This window comes from Bos indicus x Bos taurus, chromosome 5 (genome assembly GCF_003369695.1).
Source record: "Bos indicus x Bos taurus breed Angus x Brahman F1 hybrid chromosome 5, Bos_hybrid_MaternalHap_v2.0, whole genome shotgun sequence".
NCBI lineage: Eukaryota > Metazoa > Chordata > Mammalia > Artiodactyla > Bovidae > Bos > Bos indicus x Bos taurus.
The window spans coordinates 13,510,711-13,535,132 of NC_040080.1; the positions used below are offsets into that span (position 1 = coordinate 13,510,711).

At 59.0% G+C, this 24,422-nt stretch overlaps 1 protein-coding gene across 3 annotated transcripts in view; it reads right to left on the bottom strand.

Annotated features, from left to right (window-relative positions):
- Positions 1–1,324: 1,324 nt before the first annotated feature.
- TSPAN11 (tetraspanin 11) overlaps positions 1,325–24,422 on the bottom strand; it is a 64,695-nt gene continuing 41,597 nt past the window's right edge. For 2 of the 3 annotated variants that reach the window (XM_027541044.1, XM_027541043.1), the window contains 6 exons: positions 24,154–24,345; positions 12,509–12,583; positions 11,242–11,346; positions 9,936–10,094; positions 9,468–9,554; positions 1,325–4,689 (listed from right to left, as the gene is read on the bottom strand). In XM_027541044.1, coding sequence (XP_027396845.1) covers positions 4,630–4,689; positions 9,468–9,554; positions 9,936–10,094; positions 11,242–11,346; positions 12,509–12,583; positions 24,154–24,345 — 678 coding nt within the window. In that variant the 3' untranslated portion in view covers positions 1,325–4,629. Of the gene's footprint in view, positions 4,690–9,233; positions 9,306–9,467; positions 9,555–9,935; positions 10,095–11,241; positions 11,347–12,508; positions 12,584–24,153; positions 24,346–24,422 lie in introns of all 3 variants that reach the window. The other variant, XR_003511021.1, reaches the window with a different exon arrangement.

The window sequence follows — 24,422 nt, forward strand, 5'->3', positions numbered from 1 at the left end:
TGAGCCTGCTCTGCTCTGCTGGCCCAGTAGCAGCATTCAATAATCCACAGAAGTCAGACCGAAGTCAGATTAAGGGGATGTCATTTTGGACACAAGAATATCGGCTTTGCAAGTGTTCTGTCTTATAATGTCCGGCAAAGACTAGGAGGCTATTGATTTAGCCATCTTGTTTCTGCTGATGTAATGACAGCCGTGGTGGACTACTAACTCCTCAAACTAACAAAGAGAATAAGTCCACGGGTGTGCCTGGGCCAGGCTGTCTGGCTGCCTCCAGGCAAGAATACTGTAGTGGGTTGCCATTTCCTTCTCCAGGGGATCTTCGGAACCCAGGGATCAAACCTGTGTCTCCTGCATCGCAGCCAGGTTCTTTACCATCTGAGCCACCAGGGGAGTGCCCCTGGATGCCGAACAGAGGGGGAACAGTGTGGCCAAGCCACACCGTGCTCTGCGGGTCTACTGGTAGAGCCTTCTGCTGCCAGAGAGGTTTCTTCCAGTGGCTGGTGAGTTCAGGGTCCAGACTTGGCCAGTGTCCAGAGCAGGGCTGATCCGACACGTTAAAAGGTGGAGCCATCCCACTGGTCAGCGACGTCAAGAAGCTCCTTGCCTTTTGCCTCCCTCCCCCCACCCCACTCCCCCAACTGGACTCCTGCAGCCTTAGTGTCTCAGTAGATGCCCACTCTATCAGAGACTCTGGATCCTCAAAAGACTCAGCCTTCTTGCTCACTGGTTGGCAATTCAGGAGCAGCATGTGAAATTAGACCTGATCCCCGACCCGTAATCCCTAACCCCCAATTAGGGGTTCAGAGATAGTTACTGAAACATTTACCAAGTCTGCTGGAAACTGTCCCCTTCTCTAGAAGCAGTGCCCAGCCAGTGGGAACAGGAGCCCTCTTGGCTCTGGCTGGCCTGGCTGACGACAGAGGGCAGAGACGTGGACAGTGTGGACCTGGCTGATGGGCAGGGCCGGGCTCACGCTTTACTGCCTGCCCATCCTCTGCAACCCTGGACCCCACCCCCCAGCCCCTCACTGCAGCCTCACCTTTCTGCTCAGTCACTGCTGGATGCAGGAGGAAAGGGGAAGCACCCTGTACCACCACCCACAGCCTGCCCATCCTCAAGCCAGGGGAGGGAGGGAACAGGGTCCAGCCCAAGGCAGCTCAGCGGCTGCCACCTGAGGCAGGAGCTAAGGATACTGGTGGGCGGGCAGGGGTGAGCAGGGCCCTGACCAGTGTGGGGTCCTATCAGGGCCCCTGCCCCCATCACTTCAGGCTGCAGCGGGGCTTCTGACAAACCAACTGCCGAGAAGGGACAGTGAAGACTGCAGCCCTGGATACCATTCCTTTATTGTCGTGCCCCCAGGATGGAGGTGGAGGCTAAGGAGGGGCGTGTTTACGCTGGGGCAATTCCTCTCTGTGAAAATGGTTAAGGCAACTTTTCCGTTTCCAGAATGTTGTGATGACCCCTATCCAGTGGGCAGCTGGATCCAGGAGCCCTCCTGACACTGGGCTGCCTGGGACTCTTGGTGGCACCTGCAGGGGTGTGTCTGGTGCGGGAGCAGGGCAGAGAGGGGGCCCACATGGAACTGTGAACAGAGCACAAGGCTGGGCGTTGTGTGGAAACAGAGGACGGGGGGGCGAGGATGGAGTGGGCCCTCCTGAGGCACACAGAGGTGGTGGGAAAACGGGGCTGGGGCATCACTGTCCCTTCCAGGGAGAGGACCCAGGCCCCTGGTCTCCCTGCCAAGGTCACGGACTGGCAGGTACACAGCAGGTCAGGTGCTTTATCCTATGCTCCGGTGAATCCAGTGGGATTTGGCCTGACACCTGGGGGGGCTTCTGAACCCCGGGGGGCTGTGACACACACGGGAGGTGGCAGAGGCCTGTCGAGGTGTGGCCTCGAGACCAGTAGCATCACTGTCACCTGGGAACTTGTCAGGACGCGGGTCCAGCGAAGGCTCAGAAGCTCTCAGGCTGATCCTGACCAGTGCTAAGAACCCGGCTTAGACAACTCCATCACCAGCATCCCCCGGGGGTGTGGGCACCACCCAGTGGTGATACAAAGACAGGTGTCCTCCTTAGCCCGTGGAAACCCCTGTCCCCTTCTGTCCAGGCTTCAAGTGGCGAACCGGGCGGAGAACCTTTACAAAGCTGAGGGGGATGGGTGGTGATGGTAGTAATGGTTTCAATTCACTTCCTCTACCTCAACCCCCCAAGATGAACCAGGTGGCAGAGTCCAAGCCGGAAACTGGCTGTGGGCTGAGGGTCCCCGGGGTGTAGCACTCCGCTCCTCCTGGGTGCTGCACTGGGAGCCCAGGGAGGTGGGGCAGCCTGGTCCAGGGGGAGGACCAGGGCCGCGTGGACTCCCGTACCTGCCACGTCCAGACCTCTGCACAACCCCGGCTTTCCGGCCAGTCCCCAGTGTCAGGGGACCGATGGATGACCTTTGAGCGTCGTGTCCTGCTCCCTCTCCAGGGAGCTCGGGATTGGGACACCTCCCAGCAGGGACCTGGGAGGGGCTGTCCTGGGCACAGAGCGGCATCCTTGTAGGCAGGATGGGCCAGCCCCATCCTAACCCTTTGTGTGTTCCATGAGAAACTGCTGTTTCCTCTCACATTGTCTCATCTCCCGAGCCGCTGGCACCAACAGGGAGGTCCCAGTTTCAGAAAGCACAGGGCTTTCTCTGCAGTGTGGACCTCCACCCTCTGGGTGGGACCGTGCCCAGGGCAGAATCACAGTTCTCCTACCCTAGCCAGGATGGCCTCTACCCATGGGGGCGGGGGGAGCAGAAAAGTTGGGCTCTCCTGGGCCTCCACCAGGACAAGGCTGTGCAGGTGGCACCTGCCCATTACCCCTCCGTGAGCCCCCGCTGACCTTGATAAAGTAAGCAGGGACCCCAGCAGGGCACATGTGCAGCCAGCCAGCACTGCCCGGCCCACTGCCACCTCCCTCGGGCCCCTCAGGGGGAAGAATGTGCTCTCCCTTTCAGCCCTCACTTTGTAAGATGTCAGCTAACATCTAGCCCTGCAGAGAACTTGGGACTTATGGTCATTTTTTGTTATCTGCACAAATGCAGAAAGTTGGAGGCAGCAAAGATAATCACAGCACCAATTTTTGGGGGGCCTTGGGAATCTGGGGTTGCTGGAAAGCTGGTCTCCCCTAGAGTGAACTGGCATCAGTGACCCCAGGGCCCTTCCCGACAGCCCCAGAGTCCCAGGGCAGGAGGCAACTGGTTGCAGGAGGCTGCTCTGCCCTCTGAGTGCATGGGTCGCCCCTCTCCAGGGGTGTGCGGTTTTGGTACTGTGGGGGCTGTGACGGGGACGGCACTGACCCATGAATGGGAAAGAATATACCTTTACCTGGGATGGGCCCAGGTCAGCAAGAGACAGCGGAGGCCAGGTGTGCCCTTTCCGGACTTGACCTCGGCATCATGAGGGTGGGAAGTAGGAAGTGCAGGATCCAGGACCTGGGACCCAGGGGACCGGCATGGGGGTCTCTGCCCATGTGGGACCCTCTGGGGTATCTTATGAGTTGATTCAAGTTCTCCGGAAAACTTCCAGCACCTGTGCCCAGTGTTTCCTAGGATTTCCTTTCTGTTCTCCGTCCACATTTTGGAAAGTCCTTTCTGAAAATTCCCTGCTTCAAGAGCTGTAAGAGAGAACCTAATGAAGGGACAGTGTCCACTCTGGGAAGCAGAGCGGGGTCTCTGCAGGCCAAGTGCTGGGGGCTGGGTGATCCAGGAGCACCGGCTCAGGAAAAGGAGGTTCGAGGCAGAGCACCCCTCGACTCAAGAGCTGCACCTTCTCGGTGGCTCCAGCTTTGCAGGGTCTGTGGTTTGGTTTAATCAGGAAGGATTTTACTCCCACCAACATGAAGGGCAGATGATAGTTTTTTTAAAAACTTGGCTTTCTTTGAGCATCAGTCCAGAGAGGAGACCCCCGAGGGGCACATGGCTGAAGACTGGGGCTTGGGGTCATGGGCTCCCAGGGGACCCTCCTGAGGAGGGCCTGGAGGCAGGCACCTGCTCCCCACCCTGCCACCACCCAACCCTGCCCTGCAGGAAGGAATAAGGCCATGGGACACTTCTCTCCATGTGAGCTGGTGCAGGTGGGAGGGGAGGGGAAGCGGGGAGGGCAAAGGCCGCGGTCTTCTGGGGGCAGAGCCAACTCTAACTGCCTATTCAATGCATTTCTCAGGGAGCACATCCAGCAGGGGTGGGAGAGGGGCGCTCAGCGCCTGTATGGGGGATCACAGGCTTGTATGCGGGCATCCCAGTGGGGGCAAAGTGGCCAGCCCCTGTTCAGGGTTCCGGAGTGGGGAGGAAAGCAGATTTCATCACAGCCCCCCAGGGTCCATGGGAGCCTAGGCCTGGCGAGGCTTGGGCTGTGCTCTCTTGCCCCGGGATTCTGGTGATAAGCATGCAGAAGTGAGGGCGAGGGCCGAGGGTCCCCGGCCGGATTGGGGCTGCAGGGGCCGTGGTCGCAGTGACTGGGTGGTCCAGAAGGGCTGGGCACAGAGGAGGGGGAGTTGTTGGGAGCTTCCAGGCCGGCTGGTGCTGACCCCACAGGCCTGGCCTGTGGGCCTTGGGCCCCTGAGCTTGTGAGGGGCAGTCGGAGCAGAACGCGGTCGGCTGTTAGTAAAAATGCAGTTGGAGCCTCCGGTGCAAGCCGCAGGTGAGTATCATGCCACAAATCTGCGGGGAGAGAGTGCAGGGACACACAGGAGTCAGGAGTCCGCCAGCCTGCCGGCCAGAGCCAGCCTTCCCACGCCCAGGAGTCCCCTGTGGACTCAGTCAAGGGCAGATTCAGACCCAGGGGGCCTCAGGTGCGGCCTGCGAGCCTGCATTTCTAATAAGCTCCCAGGTGATGTGGGCAGGGGCTGGAGCGGGGACCACTCTGACAACCACTAGCCAAGAGTGGTATTTCTCCCACTTGAATGTGCATGGGTTGCCCGGGGATGCTGTGGGTTCCAGCCCTGCGGCCTGGGTGAGGGCCTGCACCTCTAAACAAGCCTCCCGTCCACATTGCAGCTCCGTGGTCCCGGTTCTTCTCCGGAGACGGCCTGATTCAATTAGACCTGATTCAATTAGAGGTAGTGACATTGCTGCCGAAGCAGCCTTTCTCCAGGAAGGTCTGTCTACATCTAGCTGCTCTCAGGTTCTGGAGCAAAGACCAGGGTGTGGAGTTAATTCTTTAGCTGATGTGCAGGAAAGGAAACCGAGGATCCGAGTGAAGGGCCCAGGACAGTCACCAGCTCATCCTGTAAGCCGGCTCAGGACAAGCCCTGGGCCCCGGGAGCCTGCCCTGCCTGCTGGCCGCTCTGTCCTGCCGACTAGCTGGCCGAGGCTGGGCAGTGCTGGGCGGTCACCTTCCACGTCTCACTTGCCGACCTCTAAATGCAGAGGAAGAGGATCGCTGTTCATTTGCCTCCGCCCTCCCTTCACCCAAGGATGCACTGAGGATGAGGAGGGGAGGGTGTGAAGACCACGGAGGCCCAGGGCTGTGACAGTGACCCTGATAAAGATGATGCCGCTGGCTCCTGGCTCCCCGGCCACGGGAGGGGGCGGTAGGGGGCAGCCCACGACCGTGCCGCGGACAGAGGTCCAGAGGGGTTCCCAAAGACGGGAAGCAGTGCCCCGTCTTTCCCAGACCTTCCAGCTGACCTGATCTTCCTGGGATACCTCAGGACACACCTGATGACAGGCTGACGAGGACGCCCCAGAACTGGCAGACACTAGTTTCTCTTCAAGAGGCTCAAGGAGGGCACAGGGGTTGAGCCCTTCGGTGTCCCCTTCCTCCTCCCAACTCTCCCCACGCGGGAGGTTCACCCCCTGGGAACACGGCTTTCAGCTGTCAGACTTGGTGCTAAGAGCAGTGCTAATCCACCGGGGGACTCAGTCTTGGGCTGAAAGGTGGCTTAGAGCTCATCTCGTCTTTCACTCTAAGCGGGTGGCTGTCCCAGCCATTCCACCCAGGTGTCGGACACGCTCTCTGCCCTATCCCCCCCTCAGGGCTTGACGACTCTTCCTGCAGGGTCATCTGGACCTTTCTGACCCTTGCTGAAGGGGAGGCCAGATGGGAGCAGCCAGCCCAGCACAGATTCATGGCTGCATCTTCTAAGGTGCACGCCTCACGCTGGGGAGGACCCGGAGGACTGAGTGCCCAGAGCTCTGTACACAACATGTGGCCCCAGGGTGCCCGGGGGAAGGCACAGTGAGATGGACATCAATGAGTGTCCACACACACACACACGTGCACACATACACATATACACACCACCCTGATACATGCAGACGAGGCATGGGCACTAACTACCTGGTCCCTGAAAGAGCCCCAGCGTCCACTTCCTGACAGAGGACACAGAGGAATCTGCACCAACAGCTGTGAGCAGAGAACACACAGGCCAGGGCACTGCGGGAGCAGGAGCAGGTGGAGGGCGGGGCAGGGCGGGCTGCTGGGCCCCGCCTTTGTGAGGCCCAGGCGCCTGACCTTGGCACTGTGGCCAGGGTGCCGGCTGCAGATGGAGTTCTCATTGTGCTGGAGTGCAGCCTGGCCTTAGACCTTTCAAAGCTCACCGGGTGACCCCAACGTGCAGCCCTGGCTGAGGATCAGAGCCTGGAGGCTCCGGGAGGCCTGTCCCTTCTTGCATCCTGGCCATTTAGCCTGCCAGCATCTCCGCAGGCAGACCAGTGCCTGGTCTGCGAGTCTGGGAGGCAGCACGTGGTGTCTGGCTGAAAGCAGGTTTGCTCCGTTCATCATCGTTTCCTGCTTGGTCTTCAGAGAATTCATGAGACACCCAGGAACCGCAGCACCTCCGTCTCACTGAGGTGTGCTCTTTCCTGGAAAACCACGGGAGGCTATTCTGGACCGCTGTCACGACAGTCTCCTGACTCCTGCTTCCTTCCATCAGGTCAGCTCTGGCCTCATGTTGAATAAACTGGGCTCCTGGGTGAGATTCCCACCGATGAGAGAACGTGCTTGCTGCGTGCTAAGTCGCTTCAGTCATGTCCTTGCAACCCTATGCACTGTAGCTCGCCAGGCTCCTCTGTCTGTGGGGATTCTCCAGACAAGGATACTGGAGTGGATTGTCATTTCCTCCTCCGGGGGATTTTCCCAATCCAGGGATCGAACTCACCTCTCTTATATCTCCTGCATTGGCAGGCAGGTTCTTTACCACTAGGTGCCACTGGGGAAGCCACGATGAGAGAACACTGCTGCTTAAAAAGGTTTGCAGACCTCCCACTCCTCCATGTTACAAGTAAGGAAACTGAGGCTCTGGAGGGAGGGTGGCCCCCTCAGATCACAAGGAAGAGGAAGCTTTGTCTACAACGGGGGCCTCCGACTCTCAGGCATCACCCTCCCACCCCGTTCCTGGAGGCAGGGGGACAGGACATCTTGGCCTTGTATCTCCTGGGCCTGGGGATTTCCAAAGTGCCAGGTCAGTGTGAGTGGGGAAGGTTTCTGGGTGCTGGGTGGAGAATGACAGCCTGGGGGCCCAGCTGGCCCGAGCCCCTCCTCAAGGTCGGGTGGTAGTTCCAGCACTGGACGGCAGGGGGCGATGGAGCCTGAGGCTTGGTTGCTGTAGCAGAATGGATGGAATGGACAGAGAAAATGGGCCAGGGATGGGTCCCTGGTGGTGGCCCAGCGACGCTCTCTCGGGGACAGGAGCACATTTCTGCAGGGCACTGTGAAGGATGAGTTGCCCATGATGGAGTCAATGCGGGGCTGTGGGCACTGCCTGGTGACCCGACCTTGGAATTACTCCTACGGCTGGACTTGCCTGACCTCAGACTCGGTGGTCATCCCATTCCATGCCCTTGGCCTCACTGCCCTTGTCTTCAGCTTCAGGCTTTGAGGGCAGAGGTCAGGAGGAAATAGATGGAGAGTGAAGCCCAGATCCAGTCAGTGTCTGCAGAGCAGGCCCCCAACACCTGAAGTGGGCAGGAGGTGTCTGGAAAGCTGGGGTGAGGGAGGCACAGCAGCGGAGCACCCCCTCCCCAGTCAGGCTGGCAGCTCCCAGGCGTCAGTGCATTGGGCAGGAGGCCTGCCTGGGTAGGTATGAAGGGGCCGTGTGAGTGCCCCCCAGACCCGCTGCGCCTGCACTTGAGTCGGGGGTGAAGGGGATGGGCTGGTCTGGCCAGGAAACCACCAGCTCTCTTGAGAGATGCCATGCCCACATGGAAACGATAACGTGGTGGGTACCGTTTCCCGAGCAGCTGCTGTCCGTTTGCGATGAGCTGAGTGATTGATGTGCACACTGGTCACTGATCTGATATGACCAGCCCCGTTTACAAATGAGGACCTGAGGCTCAGAGATGGAACGGCTGGTCCCCTCCAGAGGGTGGGCCATCTCCCACCCACCCGGGGTTGCAGCCAGGTCCCCTGGGTGCACAGATGGAGATGGTGATCAGAAGGAACCCTACCCGGGGAGGCTCCCAAGCTAACGACTGCCACCACCCCAACTCTTTCCATGGATCCTGCATCAGGGACAGAGCCTGGGAGAACAAAGGATCAGGAGCCAGGGGCCTGGTGCCAGCTCAGGGAGTGAGACCCTCGGGCCATCGGCTCTCTGATCTGCTGGCCTGGATAAGCTCTGGCCACGGCAGGATTGGAGGAGAGCACTCAGGGAGGCCTTACGTGAGCCAGGTATCTCCTTTCCCACCGACACCTCTCGTGGCTGGGAATGAGCTTCTTGCTGTGGATGAAGGCCCTGAGGGGTGGGGAAGTGACCTCTCAAGTCGCACAGGAGCAGGGGCTGGACGGGACGGGTCCTGTGATGCCGGCCTCTGCTCTGACCTCCCGGGATGGGGATTCGGGGGTGACACTTTGTGGTGAATCAGCTCCTCTAGCTCTGCTGGGTGAGGTGGGCCTGCAGAATCCTTACTCACTGCATCTGCCCCTCGTGAGTCCACTCCCTCCACCTTCGACAGGACCCCTGGGTGGTGGCTGGGAGAGGGGTGTGAGTGATGAAATGGAGCAAAAGCATCAGTCATCCTTGGAGCATGGAGCTGGGTGTACACAGGGGTGCACACCCCCCCCCAGGGGTACACACACACGCATCACACACAGAGGAACGAGTGCGCGTCCATGCACGAACGTATACACACATGCACAGCACACCTGAACACATACGTGCATCCAGCCCCGACCACGTACACCCGGATACATGCAGACACACCCACGGACCCCACGCACACCACAGCAGGCCAGCGTGCACACACGGAGTGCATGCACATACCTGCACCCACACTCCCGCTCCTCCCAGGTCTTTGTTCCTGACAAGTTCCCAGGGCCTTTTCCTTCATGTTTTCTGGGGGAAGAGAGTGACCTTGGCTGCAGAGGGGATAGATGGGAGAGGAGAGGGCAGGCTAGGCAGGGGCGGGCAGAAGGCCAAGAGCTGAGATCTCAGCCAGTGAGAGAGGGGTTCGGGGCTCCAGACACCACCCCCCCTAGAATCCTCACTCCAACTCACCTGCAGGCAGGCCACCCCGATCCCCACGGCCCCCATGAGCAGCAGGTGATCAGCCAGGAACTGCTCCAGCTTGCTGATGCAGCCTCCCTGGAAGGCAGGTAGGCAGGTCACACTCACACACACACACACACACACTCACACACTCACACACACACACACACACACACACACACACGTTGGCCCGGAAGTAGGTGAGGATAGGGAGGAAAGGCTGGTGGGGGCTGCTCCCCGCTGAGGGAGGCCAGACACTTAAAGGGCCAAGTCTAGCCTCTCAAGTGCCCATGGGCTTCTTAGTGACCCAGGGGCACGCTATGAAGTCCCCAGATCTCCCTGGAGCAGCTGCGGCCCCCAGACTTTGTGGGGACCTTTGAAGGCCCATGGCCATCTTGTGGTCAGAGAGTAAGTGTGATCTCCACCACTCCGCCCACCTGCCCAGCCTTTCTGGGCCCCGCGAGACGGGGCACTCACCTCCACCTTGTAGATGTTGGAGGGGTGTGCCCGCTGGCCGCAGCGTGCCACCACCGTCTTGCAGCAGCTGTCCGGCACCCGGCGGCCCTCAGCCTCTGGAGACAGTATATAGCTGCTCTGCAGCCAGTCGGCTGAGCTGTTGCTCCCGCAGCATTTGAACTGAGGGGGAGAGGCAGAGGCTGCAGGTGAGGAGGGAGCCTGGGCCCCACCCCAGCCCTTCAGTTACGGGGCCGCAGGACAGTGTTCAGATCCTAATCTCATCCCTATTTGCTGGAGACTTTTCGCTTCCCCTGTTTTGAGCAGGGACCTGGCTCTGGGGGGACCTTCTCTCTAGGCAAGTGGGGAGCTGGCTGCAGGAACCTGATGGCCACCTCTTCGGGGCACCCTTGTCCTTTAAGGAGATTGTGCTGGGTGTCCTGGGGGCAGGGAGGATCTGGGAAAAGATGGGTGGGGGGTGGGTGCTGGCAGGTCCTCGAGGGAGGAGGGCTGTGTATCCCTGTGTGGCAGGCCCAGGGCAGCACCAAACCACCAGGGCGTGGGCTCCTGGTCATCCAGGGAGACAGGACCCCCAGGACAGGGACCCAAGCCTTGCCAGAGGCTCAGGTGTCCCCGATCCAGACCTCAAAGCTTCAGCGCCCCCAGACCTGCAAGACAGAGAGATGTCCCAGAGGCCACTGGATGGGCAGGTCAGGTCAGTGCTGGAAAGGCTGGTGTGCGTGCTGCATAAAGCCGAGGTCTTACATTTGGATGTTAAGAGCCATGTGTGGCCACTGGCGACCATGTTGGCCTGAGGTCCACGTGCCCCTCCCCTACCTCTGCAGGACTGCGGGCCTCACTGGGGGATTGCGAGTCCCTTCTTTGCAAGGAGAGACCCCCCAGTCCCCCGAGTTCTGCCTGATGATAACTGGGAAATTCTTAAAGCTGCTTCTCTGAAATACTCTGCCTGTTGCAGTTCACTCTCCCGAAGCCGCAGCCATCAGTTCCCCAGGGAGGAAGGAGGAGGCCCGCTGATGGGAAGAGCCTGGATCCTGGCACGGCCAGCGTGCTGCCCACCAGGTACCCAGAGGCGAATGCAGAGGAAAGGGAGGAACGGACGAACCAGGACCCAGGAAGCACTCTCATGTGGGAGGGCCTTCTAGGGGGCTGCGGTTAATGCTTCCATACCCTGTGACGCTTCATTTCAGAGACGTGGCAAGTTAGGCTCAGAGAAGGCGAGTAACCTGCCCAGGGCCACACAGATGGGCAGGGACAGAGACAGGTTGGGAACTGTGTCTGCGTGGCCTTCAGGCCCCAGGGCGACGCTTACATCCTGCTGTAGACGGTCCACAGACGCTGTGATTTCTGCGGCGCCCGGCTGCCTGTAGTTCTCGGCCAGGGTCCGAGTCAAGTGCTGCTTCAGCTCGTCGCTCAGCTGAGGAGCATGGAGAGAGACGGTGCATCAGCAGAACCACCCACCGACTGCCCCCAGGCCCCTCTAAGGCCGTGCCTCCTTCATCTGGCATCTCATCCTTAGAGATGCCACTCAGGTGTCACCTTCTCCAGGAAGCCCTCTCTGACTGCCCAGGACCAGGGGACCATGGGAAGGAGGCTGCACAGAAGGCAGGATCTGTGAAGATGGTGTTGCAAAGGCTGTTACCCTGTGTCAGGGCGGAGTGTGATGGATGGAAATGGGAGACAGGTGGGGGACCACAGTTCCAGGCTGGTGGGATGGCAAAGGGGAGGCCGGGCACTAGGTGACTTTAGATAATCCTTTGGTACCCAGGGATTGGTTCCGGGGCCAGCATGGGTCTTCCATGGATGCTCAAGTCCCTTATATAAGATGGTGCAGTGTTTGCATATCACTTATGCGCACCCTCCTGTACACTTGAGTCATCTCTAGATTACTGACAATACCTAATGCCATGTAAACACTGTAGAAACAGCTGTAAATTCAATGTAATGCTACATAAACACTTGTGCATAGCAAATTCAAGTTCTGCTTTAGGGAGCTTTGTGAAGTTTTTTTCTGAATAGTTTTGATCCAAGCTTGGTTGAATCTGTGAATCTGGAACCCATGATCATTTTGATTACAAGGTGATATTCAAAATAGGGCTTTCCTGGTGGCTCAGTGGCAAAGAATCTGCCTGCAATGCAAGAGACTCAGGTTCAATCCCCAGGTTGGGAAGATTCCCTGGAGAATGGCAACCCATTCCAGTATTCTCACCTGAAAAATTTCATGGACAGAGGAGCCTGGCAGGCCACAGTCCATGCGGTTGCAAAGAGTCAGACACGACTGAGCACGCACGTGTGCATTCAAAATATTTACATAGTTATCTGAGGATATCTGTCAGTCACATGGGCGCTGGTGTGAAAGGACAATGTGGTCATCTGTCTGTATGAGCTGAGTATCACCCCTGAGTCACAGAGCGCCCAGTGGGAGGGCTCTGACTACCTCTTCCTTGTCCAGAGCAGGCAGGGGAGGCCTGGGATCACCCGTGTGTCACTGCCTCCCTGCCCCTGTGCGCCCCTCTCACTATGGTCCCTCCCGGGGGTGCTGATGGGTAAAGTAAAGACAAGGAGAGCGTTCCACTCACCCTCTGGTAGTACACGTGGGCCAGGACCCCCGCCACCAGCTCAACGAGGAAGATCGCCAGCAACAGGCAGAAATACTAGAAGAAAGGAGAGAAGGCAGTCGCGGGGGGAGGGTCAGGCCTGGGCAGCCAGCTGGCCCCTCAGGACCCCTGACAAACACTTCTCCAGAACAATGGGGACCCCCGTCCCTCACAGCATCTTCTGGACACACCCACCTCTCTTGGCTGCCAGCCTGGAGTTCCCCTCTCAACCCTTCATGCACTGATCTGCTACCAGTGTTGGTTAAATACCTACCATGTGCCAGGTATGGTAGAGTAAGGCAATTATTGCCCTCAATTATTGGTGGAGGGGACAGATAAGTATGTGATCACAACGTTGTGTTATAAATGCTACTATGGGGCAAGCTCTAGAAACTATGGAAGGCCCAGGTTGCAGGGAGCAGTCAGAGTGGGCTTCCTGGAGGAGGTGACACCTGAGTAGTATCTCTGAGAATGAGATGCCAGGTGAAGGAGAAGGGATGCACGTTCTAGGTGGAGGGGAGAACATGGGGAAGCCTGGAGGGTGTACAGCGCTCGGGGGAGGTGGGGCTGGAGTTCAGGGAGTGGAGAGAGAGGCAAGGCTGAGTATATAGAGGCCGGCTGGGCAGCAACAGCTGAGGCTGGGAAACAGCAAAGTGGAGATCCTGAGAAAGGTGCTGCCTTGTCTTTTTCCAGCTCTGCAGGGCCCTGCCAGGGCTCTAAACCCCTCTCAGCACCACTCTGCACGTCACAGCCCTGCCAGCTGAGTTCCAGGCTGTGCACTCGCAGTGACTGCGGGATGACGGGTCTGCACCCCTCCCACACCTGCCTGGTGTCACTGCCTGTCCTGCAGTGTTCTTGCAGGAGTCAGGGGGTCGGGATTGCCTGCCCGGAGGCATGTGGCCGGGAGGGACAGGGAGGGGGGCTGAGGGAGGATGGGCAGGAAGGGGCCCCTCCCCCAGCCCTAACTAGTGCTGCCTCCTTCTCCGGGGGGAACTGCCTACCCACCTACCACTGGGTCACTGGACTCCAGGGAAGGCTCAGCCTGGGGGTGAATGTGGGAACCAGCATTCATCAGGCAGGGGACGGGAGGAGGACAGGAAGGGGTACAAGTGGGAAGGAGACCACGCAGGGCCTGGCCTGCGTGGGGCAAGTTCTGGGGTGATGCTGGTCCACGGGGCTGCAGGGCTAGCTTGACCACCTCCCAGCCCCTGGGGCAGCTGGCACAGAGGAATAACTTTCCACTGAGAGCCAGGCTTCCATTCAGGCTGAGTAAATCACCCCCTTCCCCACAGCCATCTTCCTGGGTCCCGCCCTCCCAGCATCAGAGCTGCCAGCAGGGCCCCAAGTATGGGTGGGGTGGGGCCCAAGGCAAGAGCACAGCGGGGGTCCCTGGTCCCCCTTCTCCACCCACCCCCAGGGTCAGGCTGGAGGCTGCTCAGAGGTCTGTGGATGTGCCCTTGCTGCTAGAGGAACCTCTGGGATATGGGGCCTGGATACAGGGCCTGGAAACCCAAGCAGCAGTGATGGGACATTGGCTGACGTCCAGGCTCAAGTCCAGGCTCAGCCACTGGCTGGTTCCACATGGGGGCCCCTGGTGCCTTTTGTGAAGCGATGATGTGGCGCAGTGAGTGGGGGGCTGGAACCAGCCTCCCCACCTCCCTAAACCCAGGCAGCCAGGCCTGTGTGGCTGAACCAGCGGTTGGGATGACGGCACTAGCCTGCCGCCCCCTCCACCCTCCTCTAGCAGGTGAGAGCCCCTGTTGCCCTGCCTGCCTGGCACTGAGACCACCCTCCTGCCACCTGGCCCCTACTCGCAGTGACCGGTCCCAGGCTTCCTGAGTGCACACCGGGGCCCTCGGTGCTGGGAGGTCCAGCGCCCCTCCAGCCACAGGTCACGTGGGAGGGTGGACCGTGATGCCCCCGGGACATCACTGCTACAGTTGCTCCTGAAGCTGGGCTGGCGCAGAGGGCTGATGGGAAGGGAGGGGACCCAGCCACATCCTGACGCGATGGCAGGCTAAATGAGTACCTGCCAGTCACTCAGAACCGCCCTGAGGCATCAAGCGGGTGTCAAACATGCGACCTGCGACCTGCGACAGCTGTCAGGAGGGAGGGGAGTGTTCCCAAGAGGCTTCCAGGCTCCCTCCCACCGGCGCCCAGGATGTGAAGATGCCTCCGCAAGGGGAGTGAGGGTCCGGCCGGGGCTCGGGGGATGGACAGCGGGTGCCAGCGGCGGGGTGATCAGGGAGCAGGGCGCCGGCTCCAGGCAGCAGCTTTGGAGGTCGGAGGCGTGTCACCTGCGTGGGGGAGGCCCTGAGTCACAGCTCAGGGTGACAGTCCCTGGGGTGGGAAAGGGTCGTGCTCATTGGGACCCTCCTGCACGGAGATCCTCCCACACAGGGAGCCTGGCAGCCTGGCTTCTAGAGCGGGGCTGGCTGCAGCCTGGGCATGAGGGGCCAGGCTGGGGCGGGGGGCTCTGCCATCGGGGGCCATGAGCTGTAACACGCCTCATCGTTGCACCCCGTCTCGCACTCCACCACGCCTGCCCTGACTCCCCGGGTCCAGCCACATCATCCTAGCACTCCCACAGCACAGAAGTCTGTGTAGACAGTCCCCGAACCCAGGCCCAGCCTCCCAGTCTTTCTTCGCCCTGTTCCCAGGCCTCTCTGGCCTTCCACTTGCAGCTCATCACAGCCCCCCGAAGAACCCACCCTGGGTCCCAGCCCCAGCGCCTCAGCGCTTCACCTGCCTCGTCTCCTGACGACAACGCCTGTTTTGCTTCTCCCCTTGACCAGGCCCTGGTCCTCCACTGCGGCTTCCCCTGCCCACCTCCTGGTCCTCAGGCAGGAGTCCACAAGTGCGTGAGTGGCCTCCACTGGGTGAGGGGCGCGACGTCACCCGCCGCTCCCTGGAGGCTGTGTCAGCGCTACCGCACTCTCCCCAGGTGGCCGTGAGCCCCTGGGGCTGCACTCTCCCCAGGTGGCCGTGAGCCCCTCTCTTAGGCTCCCCTGGATCTTCCTCATGGCCTGGTCCAGAGCTGGGTCGCCAGGCTCGGAAAGCAGCTCCAGGAGACCTGCAGGTGCGCTTCTCACTGAGCGCGCCTGTGAGATGGGGAACTGGCCGCAGCAGGCAGCCCACACGTGGGGGCAGCAGCTTAATCCTTTTCTGATCTGCAGATGGCGTGAAATTGTTGCTTTAGCTTATGCCAAAGTTTCTCCACCTGGTGTGATTATGCTCCCCACCCCACCCTGGGACAACTGGCGATGTCTGGAGGCGTTTTTTGTTGTTGTCATAACTCGGGGAAGGAGTGCTGTTGGCTTCGAGTGGGTAGAGGCCCCAGGGACACGGTCATGGGGCAGGTCCCATGGCAAAGATGATCTGGCCTGAATGTTACTGGTGCCAAGGCCGCTGAGAAACGCTGACTCACACATTTACCTTCAGGCTCTGAGGCTGATGCTAGGACTTGATTTGCGTGTGTGCCTCTAAGTACTATGGGAGACACGGCAAAAACGCATCTGAGGAAGGTTGTCTGGGCCCTGAGAAGCCTGAAACAACACAGACAGAAGCAGGTGAGGGGTTTTACCCTGCGCCTGCCTGGGAGGGCACCTTCACAGCAGAACGTTGCTGACCGTGATTCAGGGCAGGATGAGGGATGTCCACGTGGCATCAGCTGAGGGCACTTTGGGACCTGGAGTGCAGAGAAGATGTTGCTGTCTGGGGGACACTCTGGGGTCCCCAGGTGGGTCCTTGGGAAAGGGCTGGCCCGGAAGGTCTGTGTATAGTACTTGATTCTGGGAAGCATGAAGAAGGTTCTTAAGCTACAGCGTGTCTCCTTTAAATTTGGTTTGCTTTAGTTTGGAATTATTAACAAAAGGCAGTACAATGTTCTCAGATCCCCTGTGAGTCATTTGCAGAAGTCACATTTCAACATGAGTCAGGACGTAATGGACCCCAAGCCCACCATCCCCAAGGGGCCCCCAGAATTCCCAGCCTGCAGCTTAGTGGGTGATAACTGTTCACGGGTGCCGCCTTCTCAGGAGCACGGGAAAGGCAGTTTTTCTATATGGGAGCGATGGGCAGGATCCTCTATACCACAACACCCCGCCCCCAACCCCAAATTAGCTCTCCCTGGGCAGAATCTGTGCCTGATCCACCCAGATGCTCCCCAAGCACACACAGCAGGTGCTCCCTGCGCGACCCTGTTCATCACACGGCTCTGTGGCCCCAGCGTCACATATGCGCATGGAGGGGCTACAGTTTGGCCGAGGTCACACCGCTAGCATGGAATTGAACCCAGGATCCCGGCTGCAGAGCTTGGTGCTGACCCCACTGGCTCCCCTCGATGGCTGACGGCATGAGGGGGTGCGGCGGGCGAATGGGCTAGATGAGCTCATGGTGGGGGGCCAGGGTTAGGGGGACGCCAGGCATCAGGAGAGGGTGGTGACAAGAGGCAGAGGGGAAACTGGGCACAGGAGGGTCTCTCTCCAACCACCACTCAGCCCCCAGCCTACAGCGCCCTCCGGGCAGGCCAGGCACGGCCCCTCCTGGGCAGGCCACCTCCTCCCTAAGGGGCCCTGAGCCTTCACGCCTGTGCTAGAGTCACAGCCACAGCTCTGATGCCTATGTCCGTCCCGTTCACTCTACTCAGCCCAGCCTGACCCTCCGAGTCTAGTGACTGCCCAGCTGAGCTACACCCCCCGTGCGCACACTGGGCGTGCCTCAGTCTCTGCTGGTCCTGCGTGGGTTTGCTGCCCTGACCACATCTGTGTGTGCAGCTGAGCGCCATCTAGTCTGGGCTTGGGCAAGGCCTCCACAAAGCCCTCACCGAGCCAGAAGGTCCTGACCGTGACCTCGTAGCCACACCCTTCCTCCTGACCCCGTCTGACTCCTGGGACTCAGGCCTATCCAACCCACGGCGATGTTCGCCATCCGGCTCTGACCTGCATCTCGTCCTGTCCCCCTGCTCCGCAGGGTGAAAGGAACGCACCCACACCCACTCCTCCCAGACCCCTGCCCTTTGCTGAGTTTTGTGACCGCCTCCCAATCCTGTACTCAGCCCTGCCCCCCGTCCTTCCAGAACTGACCCCCTAAATCTTGGTCTGATAGAAACCAGTAATGAGATTTCCAAGGACAGCTCTAGGAACCTCTGCCCCAGAGCCCTCCATTAGGACAGGCCCCTTCCAAACACGCCAGACCGGAGCCTAGTCACAGAACGGACCAGCCTGCTAAGACAGAACAGGACCCAAACGTTCACCTCCACCCTGTACCATCTACCAACATTTTTTTTTTTTTTTAATTCTCTAATGGAGTAGTTTGCACTGGAAGAAAAGGTGGATAGTTTCTAAAGCTACGGATCCCAAATGAAGCTGAAACAGCACAACCCTTTCTGAACCAATCTGATACCTTCTTTAATGAGAGACTCCACAGGAACCATGCAAAAATATTCCTCCTTGTGACATTAAGGTGATTAATTAGCAAGTGGGTCTTCAGATGGACTTACCCTGCCTGTATCTGGGGCAAGCCGAGCCCCAGATACAGTTTCTGAGATGGATTCACTGATGCCCACGAGACCAGTCAACTTAGCCCAGCTGGTGCTGTCCTTGAGGTCAGTTTTAAGAACTTTATACCACTGGACTTTGGGAATTTCTCCCTGGGACTGCTTCTGCCACAAAGAAGGGGGTTTGGACAAAGGTTTTCTCCTCTGTCTCCTCCACAATCAGCACAGTCAGGGATGGAAACCAAGCCACAGCTGGCTCGGTGTCCAGGCAGGTGGGGGTGAGGCAGAGATACTGGCCGGCTTAACCCAGAGACAGTCTTGACTCTCTCCGGTGGGGAGAGAGCAGAGTCAGGTGCGGCTGAGCTTGAGTCTCGGGAAGAAGAGCCGGCCCGCAGCCCCCAGCTTGGCTGTGTGATCTGATCACGGCCATGGGAGGGTCAGGGAGCTTGGAACAGCCAAAGAGGCTGGACCGGAAAAGACAGAGCCAGCTGTTTGAGCAGCAGTGACCTCAGGCCACGTTATTTGCTGGCAATTAACTGCCGGCTGGAGGCAGGCAGGGCTCGGGGCGCAGCTGCCTACATGTTCGTGCAGAAAAGTGAGGATGTGGATTTTGGAGCCTGGAGCCATTCCAGTAACAAAATGTCACTGTTGGAAGGATGAAGGTGACCTCTACCCTCCTGGCCCCAGCCCAGCCACAGTGACTCCACCGGGCCGGGGGCTGCTCTGCAGGACGCCGGGGTGTGCTCTGGTTCCTGTCTGATGCTGATACCTGAGCTGGCCTGAGAGGCTGGGAGCAGAGAGAGGGCCAGGCTGGGAGGGGAGTTTTTCTTCTCCACATCAGCTCTGCTCCACGGCCAGCCCTCGCCAGGCCATCCTTGCTGGGCACTTGCTTGTGAAATAAGGTTTGTGTGGAGCCCTAGACCAAGGCCACAGGTGCAGAGTGCCACACCAAGGTCATCTCCAGAACTAACAGAGGCCCATAGCAACTGTTGCCATGAGCCCCCCTGACTTGCGACCCAGGGACTGAATCCCCGTCTCTTGCATCTCATGCATTGGCAGGTGGGTTCTTTACCTCTAGTGCCACCTGGGAAGCCCCAGCTATGTTAGACTCATCTCCAGCTCAGCCGAAGGCCTTCTCTGGTGCACTCACAGCTGACCCCTGCACCCCAGCGCTCTGCAGCCTGACCCCCACTTCCGAGTGGGCCAGGTGGTGGGTAGCCAGGTGACCAGCCCCTAGTCCTCACCTCTGTGTTTCCCTTTGCACCCAGAATGCCAACCATGGACCCCGAGTCACGACAAGCTGAGTACCCACTCCCTGTGTGGGAGCCCTCCAGGAAGTGGGGACAGAGGCGGCCGGGACAGGGGAAGGGCCTGGACCAAGCCAGGGTGATGGCCGTGTGACCTCGGGCAAGTCTGTTTTTCTGGGGCTGCGGTGAGGGTGGGATGTTTCACCCCTTGGCCGCCAGGGAGCCCCTTCCTGTGCAGCCCCTAACCTAAGCAAGGCCAGGGAGGAGGAGGCTGACGGGAGGATCTTAGAGGAAGGGGCTGAGTCTCGCAGGCGACCGACCGTGTGCTGTCCTGGTGGGGTGCAGAGCCGAGTTCAGCCCAGGCCCCAGCTGGGAGACTGGGGCCCTGGGTGACTGCATGGGGCACCTTCTGGACGGCTCCTGGGGCTACTCATACCTGATTCCCCAAGAGCCTGGCAAGGGTCCTCTTGCCCACTCCCCGCCTCCACTGCCCCAAATCAAGCAGACAAGCAGAGGCCCTCTCTGACGGGGCAGAGTCAGGGTTCCCCAGGCCTCGGCTGTAGGACCCATTCCTTTGACACGCGCAGGCGGTGACACCAAGATCAGAATGCCACCAACGGATGAGGCTGTGACCACCTGTCTGGGTGACTGGTGGGGCCCTGACAAAGTAAGGAATGGGTGAGAAAACAGCCTGGGGAGGGACTTCCCTGGCAGCCCAGTGGTTAAGACTCCGTGCTTCCAATGCAAGGGGCACAGGTTTGATCCCCGGTCAGGGAACTAAGATCCCACATACCATATGGGGTGGCCGTCCCACTTCTCCAAAAAAAAGGAAGAAACCAGCTTGGGGAGGACATGGTCAAAACCATGGACATGGAGATCCAGGCACCCTTTCTGCCACCCTGTCCCCTGCTTCTATTGAGAGAGTGGCCCAGCCAAGATGTGGGGACCCTGGGAGTCACGGCCCTAAGAATAACTCCATTTATTTAGGCTCCTTCTCAAAGGAGCTGGTGCTGGTGATGCAAATGATAATTATAGCCACACTTGATGATCTTTATATAATGTGGTGACTCGTTTCCTAAGACCTAAAATACTGTCTTGTTCTCTTCATGCTTCCCCCCAGCCCCCCATATGGGGATGGGGACATTAAGGTGGCCGGGAGGGGCCAGGTGACTTCCAAGGGGTCCCCGAGCAGGCTGCACGAGATACAGTTTCTACTCCAGCCCTGACTGCCCGGGTTAATGAAGCCCAATGGAAGTGCTGCAACTTGGGGTCCCCTCATTTTCAAAACTGGTTCTAGAACTTCTTCCTTCAACTCCCTCCCCTAAATATAAAAGAAGCCCTAATGAAGACCCAGCTGAGCCTGAACCACCCATTCTCATCTTCATCTGACTGAAGATGTGAGCGTTCAGAGCCCGCATTCAAAACTCTAAAAACATCCCTTGCTTTCGGTCAGGGTAGCATCTGTCTTGGTCATTGTCTTGGACTGGGCTGGCCTGAATGACCCGGCTCATTCACGCAGGCTGCGCTAAAAAAGAAGAGCTGGCATGAATAATTTAAATCTTGCTCCCTTTCCCCTTTTGCAGATTTCCGACTTCTCGCTGATCATGATTTCGGCACCAGCGAAGACGTACTATTCCTGTCCCTGATGAACATTTCCTTCTGGGGAAAGTGACTCTGAGGGGCTGCAGATGTGCTGGAGGAAGGGCTCGGGCCGGGACAGATGCCGTGCCCGTGGGAGCCGGCTGGCCCTCGCCCGGCAGCTCGAGGGAAGCTTTTGATGTCGGGCCCCTTCCTCGGCCTGAGCTAAGCTGGACATAGACTCTTCGGATGCCTGGTCTTTCATCTCCCCCTCTCCTCTTCAGGGGCCACTTTAGATAGCATTCCACTCACTGCATTTCTCCTTTAGCTGACTCAAGGTTTCAAAAGGAAGTCAGACACGGAGGGGGAGAGAAGAAATGAAACCAGGAAGGAAACTCCAGAAACCACAGAACGCTTTTAAACTGCCTTAAGCATCCCTGCTTGCCTCCAAATGGGAGCCTGGGTTTTAAAATATCTACTTGGGTTAACCAGAGAAAAAGTCTGATAGCCGTCTTCTTGGTTAAAACATTCCGATGTTCAGTAATTCAGGGGCTGTGGGCCAACAGGTGGATGACTCAGGGTCTGCCCCCTCACCTGTGTTCAGTCCCCAGACTGGGTCTGTTTCTGATTCTTTCAAGGGTCGGACAGGGAAAAGCAAAGGAAGAAGACACCAGGTTTTGAGGTTTGCTGTCTATAAGCCCTGGGCTCCACACTCCTAGATAGGTGTGTGTGTGTGTGTGTGTGTGCGCGCACACACACAAGCACTTTCTCCTGACCTCACTTTCGAGGGGATGCCTCTCTGAAGTGTCTAGTTAGTGATACTGGGGCACAGAGACCATTGGTTCTGTGTAGATGGAAGTGAACGCAGGCAGGAGGGTCAAGGTGGGGCTGAAAAGGACGATAGCATCTCATAGCAGCCTGTCCAGCAGCCCCTGTGGCCCCTGTCCTGCCACCAGGCCCAGGGAGATGAGAGGTCTGTTTTCTGACCTTCCAAAGCTCAGAAGGGTGAAAGGTGTGCTCCGGGGCCACAGGCCCAAGCTTCTGGCCTTCCTGGGTCTTCGCATCTTCCCTGCATGGTTGCTCCCCTCCACCTACCTCCCCAGGGCAGGTCTCAGACCACGTGATGGTCTGGCTGTGACTGGGGAGGCCGGATGGCGGGACAGGTCTCACAGATGGACGGTGTAGGAAGGGGAGGCTGCGGTCGGTGCTGGGCGGGTCGGTTATGAACCCCTTGGCTCTCCTCTGGTCCCCAAGGACGCCAAGGGGAAGAGCCCAGTGGCCCCAGCCCCTGTAAGCCTCTGTCCCATCACAGCTGGACCTCCCTGCCCCCATCACACTGCATCCCTGGTCACTCAATCAGGCCCTGTATTCTCTCTTATCCAGCTTACAGTGGTCTGATCAGGGGCATCAGCAGGCTCACTGGGACTCTGGCGTGGGGGACATTGTTGGAGACGGGCTGGCTCAGGGCACCCCTGTCCTATGGCTGGAAGGACAGGTCAGGTCAAAGCCAAGCTCTGGAGGCTGGTCCCTGTGGGCCTTCAGCCCCTCCCCCTTTCCCCAGGAGCCACATCCGCATGGCCTGCACCTTGCTCTGGGCGATCCTCAGAGCAGAACTAAGAACTTCTTCCAGGCAGGGGAGAGCGGTCCCGCTGAGCCTGGACCGCAGACTGCTGCATCCAGAGCTAAAACTAGGTTATGGCTGGTGAGAGAGGCCCGGGGCTCAGCCCCTCCAGATGGAGCTTCCTCTCCCTGGTCGGATGTGCGGGTCCCAGGCTGCTGGGTCAGCAGTGGGCACGTAAAGACGGGCGGGGGGTGGGGACTGACCTCAAGGCTTCTTCTCGTCACCTGATTCCTGTAGCTCAACCTGGTTCCTCACTGAGACTCAGACTGGATCTGCCTTGACCCTTCCTGTCTATGTCTGAATGTTTTGCAGCTTCCCTCCCCTGCCCTGGTGGCTCAGATGGTAAAGAATCCGCCAGCAGTGCAGAAGACCTGGGTTCGATCTCTGGGTGGAAAAGATCCCCTGGAGGAGGGCATGGCAACCCACTCCAGTATTCTTGCCTGGAGAACCCCATGGACAGAAGATCCTGGCGGGCTACAGTCCATGGGGTTGCAAAGAGTTGGGTGTGACTGAGCGACTAACACTTCTTAATTACTGTCCACACAGGGCTTGTGGTTGGGGACATGAAGGGGGAGATGCCAGCCGGGCCCCAGGGAGCCTGATCTGTTGACAGGTGCCCAGGAGGGAGGGAAGGAGGGAGGGTCAGGCCTGGGAGTCCAGAGTGGGACTCCGGCTTCTGCCTCCTCGGGTATAGCCCTGACTTCCTTCCCTGGTGCTCAGGGTCAGCGGTGGTGGTGGGGGGCACTCTTCCCAGCTTCCCAGGGGGTGTTTGTCAAGGAGCCTGTACCTACCCCACCCATGAAACAAACACCTGCCTGAACGATCCCACCTGAGTCTGACCAAGCTTCTACATCCAACTCCCAAAGCATCATCAGGACGGCATGGGAAAGTCCAGACGGGGAGGGAGCAGAGCCATCAATGAAATGGCTTCCTCCAGCAGGTACATTGCGAGGAAGAGTCAGAGATTGATGGGGAGCGGAGAGACCGAGAGAGACCCGAGGGACAACTCGGCTGACTTTAACACACAGACCTCACTTCCATCCTGATTCAAATAAACTGAAAAAAAAAAAAAAAGAATAGCTTATGGCTCAACGGGGGAAATCTGAAATTGCCTGGTTATTTCATGATATTAAGGATCGGCTCTTAATGGTTTCTAGGTGTGATAATGGTCTTGTCGTTACCCTTTCTAAAAAGAGAATCCTGATTTTTGAGGTATACCCTGAGGCACTGACAGATGCCATGCTGTCTGGGGTCTTGGGTGGGGGCGGGGCAGGGGGCAGGCAGAGAGGATTGGCTCTGAGATGGTGGAGGTGAGTCTGGGTGATGACACGAGCTTCATGAAAACGTTCTTTCATTTTAGCCTATGTTTGAAAATCGCCATGATAAAACCTGGACAGAGGAAGAAGAGGAGGAGACAGGAAGGAGGTGAGGGAGCAGCTTTGCCACCACCAGCGAGGTGTCCTCCTGGCTTAGGTCCTAATAAGAACCTGGAGACGGTGGCAAACAGCCGGCCCGTGGCCGCCCACCCCTCCCCAGCCTGCCCTCTGCAGGCCTCAGAGCCGGGGCCGGTGTCCCCGAGTGGGGCTCTCAGCACAGAGCCTGGTCGGGGGGTCAGGGGGGAAACAGGTGGTCGGAGGCCCCGGGCAGGTGGCCCCCTCCTCCCTGCTGGTGGGCAGGCACTCACCGCAGAGAGGCAGCCCCTGTCCTCGCGGATGACGGCGCCAAAGCCCAGGAAGCCGGTCACCATGACGAGGGCGCCCGCGAAGATGAGGATGTAGGCAGAGGCGGCGAAGGTGCTGGAGGCCAGGACGCCGAGGTAGCCGCTCTTCTCCACCAGGGTCCAGACGCCCACGGCCATAACCGCGGCGCCCCCCACCTGCGGGACACGGGGTCTGAGCACCCACTCCGCATGGGACCCTTCTCGCCCATCCACTCGCTTGGTCCTTGGAGGAG